The sequence below is a fragment of the Gopherus evgoodei genome, chromosome 12 (assembly GCF_007399415.2).
Source record: "Gopherus evgoodei ecotype Sinaloan lineage chromosome 12, rGopEvg1_v1.p, whole genome shotgun sequence".
Lineage (NCBI taxonomy): Eukaryota > Metazoa > Chordata > Testudines > Testudinidae > Gopherus > Gopherus evgoodei.
In genome coordinates, this window is record NC_044333.1 from 9,809,923 (window position 1) to 9,817,113 (window position 7,191).

Below are 7,191 nucleotides of genomic sequence, written 5' to 3' on the forward strand. Positions count from 1 at the left end.
TGTTTCTGGATGATGGAGATTTTTTTTTTTTTTTTTTTGCTATAGGTAATATACTGTGGCTATGTGACATACATGATGTGACTGAAACACTACCATTGGCAGATAACTCTGAAACTATAGAAAATGATGGTGATCTTGAAGGTGGATAGTCTTCAGAATCCTGTATGTTGAGGATGGGTTCTCCTAAACAAAATAAGTCAATGCAATTATTTAATTATTACCACCATACTGTTCATTTAGAATTACTCATTGCATTCACTGCCACTCAGTACTACTTTAAAGGTGAAATTGTAAAACGAAGATCTGCCTATTCCAGCTATTTATTTTTTATCACAACTGTATCTAAAATGATAGTACCATAGAGTAACAACTATATTTTTTGCTCAAACATGAGAATTCAAGAATAGTCCAGAAGGAAGACTGGCAGTCCTTAAGAAAGAAGTATGAAATGAAAAAGTTTACCAACCTGAAGCTCTTGCATGTTCAGACATGTTCCTTCCATCATCTTCAACACAGCTTCCTCCTGAGAAGGAATACTTCTCATGATGTTGTTTCATTTAGACAACCAGGCCTTGCATTTCTTTGTTGCACTTGTTTGCATTTTGCATGCATGCCTGTCTTAGCCACAGGTAGATGAACTTCATTAAAATATTCCCAAACTGGGTATCTTTTACGGTCTGCTGCCATTACAGATTTTCCCTTTTAGTGAGAGAATGGTATGGTAGATCTCAAATCAATGAAGGCTACACTCAGAAAGACCTCAAGACTTCTAGAATATGCTGCTCAAACAGTTTTACTTTTGTTTCTACTGCCTGTCCCTCCCTTCTCACATTTATCTCTAGACTTCTTCTCCTTGTCCAGATCTATTCTGTCCCCAACAATCTTCTATTCCAGTGGTTCCCAAACTTTAACAGCCTGTGAACCCCTTTCACTAGCACATCAAGTCTCACGAACCCCCTCTGAAAAATGAATATTTGCAGGGATTTTCTCTTTTATCTGAGTATAAATTATAAAAGCAGTGATCTTGGAAATATAAATTTTTTATGACATGCTTATTACACACTATTATTAATTATTATTTATCATTACAGTATTTTATTACATTATGAAAATGGCAACACTCTTCCAAGCTCTCACTTTCGTAGCTTGTATCACTTTGAATAATCCCGTTATAAGACAAGGTTTCTATGTTTCATCAAGGAGTATCAGATGTGAAACAGTAGGAAGGTATTTAAGAAGCCAACTCAAAAGAGTTCCTCCTACACAAGCATGCAGGTCTTGAGCAGTCCAGGCAAACAGCGCACATTACAACAAAGCTTAAACTTGTTCTTCATAATAATTTTAAAAACAATAGGAGCTGCCTATTTAATTTTAAAAACAGCAAAAAAAAATTCACCTCTCTTTCCATTTCTTACAAGGAGTCTTGAAATTTAAATCTCCTCAGGGTGATAGATAGACTTGCTTTGATCTGCTTAGCTCTTGGAAATCCAGGGGTTCCAGGCTGCTGGCCCTGTGCTCCCTGGGGTCCCTAGGGACAGCTCTGTCCGCCATTAGGGAATTTTTTCCCGAGAACCCCCTGTAACATTTTGCGAACCCCTAGGGGTTCATGAACCCCAGTTTGGGAACCACTGTTCTATTCACTGAACTTTTTGAAACTTTGCACTTTTAGAGAGAGATAAGGAATTAACTCTGTGTACACAAATTTGCAAAGGGACAACAGGGTTGAGGTCTGTTATTTCTCACCTCTATATAGTTATTTATTTTAAAACATTTTTGCTGTTAACAAGCATGTTATCTCTGGAGACACAAATTCACAATTTGAGAACTGCAAAACTAAGCATCTCTGATGGTATCTTCTAGACTGAGCATTGAGTCCCACTGGGTAAATAGAAAGATTAACCTAAATAATCTATACTGGGGTAGGCAACAAATGGAACGCGTGCCAAAAATGTCACGCGAGCTGGCCACTAGTCTGGGGGGGCTCTGCATTTTAATTTAATTTCAAATGAAACTTCTAAAACATTTTAAAAACCTTATTTTCTTTACTTACAACAATAATTTAGTTATATATATTATAGACTTATAAAAAGACACCTTCTAAAAACGTTAAAATGTATTACTGGCATGCAAAACCTTAAATCAGAGTGAATAAATGAAGACTCGGCACACCACTTCTGAAAGGTTGCCGACCTCGACCTATACAGAAGCTCCTGGAATTCCGTAAGATTGGGTCCCTAATCCATGAACCATTGGAACTCATTTACAAAACTTTTCTTAAACATTACATTAATATATTGTCTCATACTATAGAATTAGAATTTATAATCCCTATCCCATGATGAGAGATCTTTGAGCTATAAGGTATCTTAATTAAAACTATCCTTAGATATTTTTTTCCCTCAAAAGCATGTTCTCAAAAAAAATCCGATTTAAATCAAAAAAATCAGATTTTTTTTACTTTTTTTTTTAAATCGTTGATTTTTATCCACCCTGTCATTAAGGTTCCTATTCTGGCCTCAGTTAGGGCAAAACTCACTGAGTTTGGTGGGAGCAGGAACAAGCTCATATTGGATCATGTTTTGATCCCAATTACACTAGCATAACAGAGCAGGATATAGCCCAATGCAAGCTGTATCCCTGTGAGTAAGGGCAGGACTGGACATTAAGAGTTCAACTGGTAAAATATCACCTACTTAAGAAAACAAAAATTAAGTAGCCACATGATCACTAAATTCATACTAGCAGAAAACACTATGGTCAAGTGTTAATGTAGCTTTTCCTTTCAATTACCTGTTTTTACAAGACTATTTTCATTGTTTGTCTGGATATCTCCATTTCTGCAATCACTTGGAGACTCTTCTGACATATTTTGCTCATGAACTTCCTCCTTGATTCCCTTTTCTGGACCAGTCTCTCCATATGGTGGTTGCATTTTAAGCTCTGCCATTTAGATGGATGACACATTAGGGTATGATCTATTAGCCAATCCTATTACTTTTAATCATACAAAATTTCCAGTGGCTTCAATGGGAGTATTGCATGAGTAAGAACCAAAACTCCAGTCCTGCAGTTGGATTGGTGTGGGCAGACATTTGAACCTGTGACTTTGTGGGCAGGAAGGTATAATCACAGGGACCCGACTGCAGAATTAAGACCTAACACAAGACTGAAAATAACATATTGTGAAAAAAAATGCATTATTTTCAAAGTATTTTCTGAAAACCATCCTGATGTGTTTTTTGAGAGAAGGATGAAAAAAAGCAAGCACTAAAACAGAGTAAATAAGCAAGGATTAAACCAAACAAAAAGTTAAACACACACAGTAGTCACGTAAGATCATGGTAAGGTTATATTTAAAAAACAAAACTCCCATGCCTATCAACATAAATATAATACATAACTATCAAATTGTGTGCCTGTCAGCACCCTGGTCGCTTCATGCTAGATAGAGCCCTTAGGCTCATCCCAGAGGAAAGGGCAGAGCATAAATTGTGACACACCAAAAGGAGCACAGGAAAGAATTGTGCCTCAAGGAGACATAATTCCTCTCTTGCCCTAAAAGGAAGTAAGTTTCTTTCATCCCTTTACTGCCCCTTATGTACTTGAGTGGCTACTCTGGCTGGGGAATAACCAAAGTGTCCTCCCAGTTCTCTATCCCTCTCCAACTTTCCTCTGACCACTTGCTTGCTGGAGGGATTACCGGATGAGCAGCCTTTACTCTCCCCTCACCGCACTCCCAGGGCCAGAGCAACAAAGTGAGTTGCAAGGAAAAACCCAGGGTTATGAGTTCAATCCTTGAGAGGGCCATTTGGGGATTGGTCCTGCTTTGAGCAGGGGGTTGGACTAGATGATCTCCTGAGGTCCCTTCCAAACCCTAATAATCTATGATTGATTCTATGAACGCAGTCAGATGGGGAAGTAAGAGGGTGGAATCTTACTCCTCTGTGTATCTGAGTAAATGCCAGGGACAATTTAACCCATTGCTTGTATGTGGATCCTTTCCCCCACTTGCTTTATCTTTTATCATTTTAGATTGTAAACTCTTTGGTGCAGGTCCATATCTTCTTCTACAGCAGCAGAATGCATAGCAAAATGGTGGCACTGGGCATTACCACAGTATAAATATTAAATAACAAAGGTTAATTTTGACTTCTTGTTCAAAACTGGGCTGAATTATAATTCTTAGATATGATGATGAGTGCTGTATAAAACAGACAGTGGTGATATGAAGCTTGGAAACCATACACAGCTCCGAGCTTGTAATGTTTCTCCAATATCAGAAGACGTGAACTACTATGGGTCCGAGTCCTGCGTAGAGGCTGTTGGGTCATTTTGAACCTGAAATTAATATTCTTATTTATTTCTAATAGCAGCTGGGCTAGGCTGGGCGAGTCATATGAATCTCACCCACACTAATGTCTACATGCCCCTGTCTCAAGAGGGTGTCCCTCACAGATCCCCCACTCTGTGGGGGTTCCATCCATCTCCCTCCCTTGTGGGGTGTATCACCTAACCTCCTGCTTCCCATATGAGGCATCACACAAATTCCCTACCCTGTGGGTGAAGGTACCAAACCTTCCTTCCTATATGGGGGTATCACATGAACAGCTTTCATCCACACATGGGGGGTGTCATCATGGGCAGATTTGGAGTGGGGGAAGGCAGCCTGAGTGTGCAGTATAATGAGTTCTGCAGAGGAGATATTGATTAACAGGGCATTAAGATAAGATAAGAAAGAGCTGTTAGGATGTTTCCTAAAGTTAAATGATCTCTTCCAAGCTCGCTGAACTGCAAAAAGTAAGTAGCCTAAATGACAGGAAGTAATTGTAGATTCTTCTACAATTGTTTCAATTGTATTCAAGAGATAGTAACAAAATTACTAATATCTTTCTTTGAGAAGATGATTTTTTAGACAAAAGAAATGCGTAGATATAATCTACCTGGATGTCAGTAAGGCATCTGATACAGTTCCACATGGGAAATTATTAATTAAACTGGAGAAGATCAGGATTAATATGAGAACCAAAAGCTGGATAAAGAACTGATTAAAGCAGAGACTGCAACAGGTCATACTGAAAGGTGAACTGTCAGAATGCAGGGAGGTCACTAGTGGAGTTCCTCATTTAACATTTTTATAACTGATCTTAGCACAGAAAATGGGCATGTGTTAATAAAGTCTGCAAATGACACAAAGTTGGGAGGTATTGCCAATATGGAGGAGGACCGGAATATCGTACAAGAAGATCTGGATGACCTTGTAAACTGGAGTAATAGAAACGGGATGAAACTTCATAGTGCAAAGTCATGCATTTTGGGACTAACAAGAATTTTTGCTATAAACTGGGGATTTATCAGTTGGAAGTGACAGAGGAAGAGAAAGACCTTGGTGTATTGGTTGATCACAGGATGACTATGAGCTATTAATGTGATGCAGCCGTGAAAAAGGCCAACACGGTCCTGGGGTACACCAGATGAGGTATTTCCAGTAGAGACAGGGAAGTGTTAGTACCATTATACAAGGCACTGGTGATATCTCATGTGTGTGCAATTCTGGTCTCCCATGTTTAAGAAAGATGAATTCAAATTGGTTGCAGAGAAGGGCTACTAGGATGATCTGAGGAATGGAAAATCTACCTTATGACAGGAAACTCAGAGAGCTTAGCTTGTTTACTCTAACAAAAGAGGGCTGAGGGGAGAGATGATTGCTTTCTATAAATACATCAGAGGGATAAATACCAGGGAGGGAGAGGAGTTCTTTAAGTTAAGCACCAATGTGGACCCCAGAACAAATGGATATAAACTGGTCATCAACAAGTTTAGGCTTTAAATTAGGCGAAGGTTTGTAACCATTAGAGGAGTGAAGTTCTGGACCAGCCTCCCAAAGGGAGCAGTGGAGCAAAAAACCTGACTTCAAAACTGAGCTTGATAACTTTATAAAGGGGATGGTACGACAGGACTGCCTACAATGGCATGTGGCCCATCATTGATGGCCTGTAGCAGAACTCCCCAACAGCTAGAGACGCAACACTAGATGGGGAGGACTCTGAGTTACTACGGAGAATTCTTTCCCAGGAATCTTCCTGGTGGGTCTTGCCCACTTTCTCAGGATCTAAGTGATAACTTTATTTGGGGTCGGGAAGGAATTTTCCCCCAGGTCAAATTGGCAGAGACCCTAAGGTTTTTTTTTTTTCCTTCCTCTATAGCATGGGTCACTTGCAGGTTTAAATTAGCGTAAATGATGATTTATCTGTAACTGTAGTCTTTATACCATTAGGTGAGTACTTCAGTAACTCAGCCAGAGGTTAGGGGTCTATTACAGGACTGAGTGGGTGAGGTTCTATGCCTGCACGGTGCAGAAGGTCAGACTCGATGATCATGATGGTCACTTCTGACTTCAGCAAAAAGAACGAGGAGTACTTGTGGCACCTTAGAGACTAACACATTTATTTAAGCATAAGTTTAAATGTGTTAGTCTCTAAGGTGCCACAATACTCCTGTTCTTTTTGCTGATACAGACTAACTCGGCTACCACTCTGAAACCTGTCACCATGCAAGGCTCTGCATTTAGCTGTATGAAGTGGAAATCCATCAACTTCATGAAAAAACTCGTACAGATACAGACTTGCAGCCAATTAAGTGGGTTTTAGCCCACGAAAGCTTATGCTTAAATAAATGTGTTAGTCTCTAAGGTGCCACAAGTACTCCTGTTCTTTTTGCTGATAGGCACTAACACGGCTGCCACTCTGACACTTCTGACTTCGGTAAGCTATCTGAGTAAGAATATCCCTTACAATTTTAAACCTAACCAGGGATGTCAGAAGATGTTAGTATTACAGCTGAGCGGGTCTGATTTATTTTTTTTAATATTCCATTGTCTTTCTTTACACAGGAATTAGATACAGTGCTCTCCCCGCCCCCCCCCGCACAGTCCCATTGGCCTGACTGGAGCTGCCCCCCTCAAATACAGAAATCAAACGATGCCTATGGGGGTCTCACAAATTCCCTATCCTGTGTGTGTAGGGTACAGACACTCCCCCGTCCCGGAGCGGAGACTCACCCGTTTCCCTCCGCCTCAACCGCTACCAACCGCTTCTCCCGTAACCATGGCGACCTCAACGGCGGGACCAGAAGCCCCTGCGCGGCGCCCTCCGGCAACAGCGTCCGGAGCGTCCCGCCCCCGGACCTTACCAA

At 40.4% G+C, this 7,191-nt stretch overlaps 1 protein-coding gene across 4 annotated transcripts in view; it reads right to left on the reverse strand.

Annotated features, from left to right (window-relative positions):
* The window catches only part of DNAAF1 (dynein axonemal assembly factor 1), a 33,618-nt gene extending 26,497 nt beyond the window's left edge, over positions 1–7,121 (reverse strand). For 2 of the 4 annotated variants that reach the window (XM_030582159.1, XM_030582157.1), the window contains exons 1-2: positions 7,058–7,121; positions 2,791–2,940 (exon numbers count right to left, since the gene is read on the reverse strand). In XM_030582159.1, coding sequence (XP_030438019.1) covers positions 2,791–2,932 — 142 coding nt within the window. In that variant the 5' untranslated portion in view covers positions 2,933–2,940; positions 7,058–7,121. Of the gene's footprint in view, positions 1–2,790; positions 2,948–7,057 lie in introns of those variants that run through there. The other 2 variants (XM_030582160.1, XM_030582158.1) reach the window with 2 other exon arrangements.
* Between the last annotated feature and the right edge of the window lie 70 nt (positions 7,122–7,191).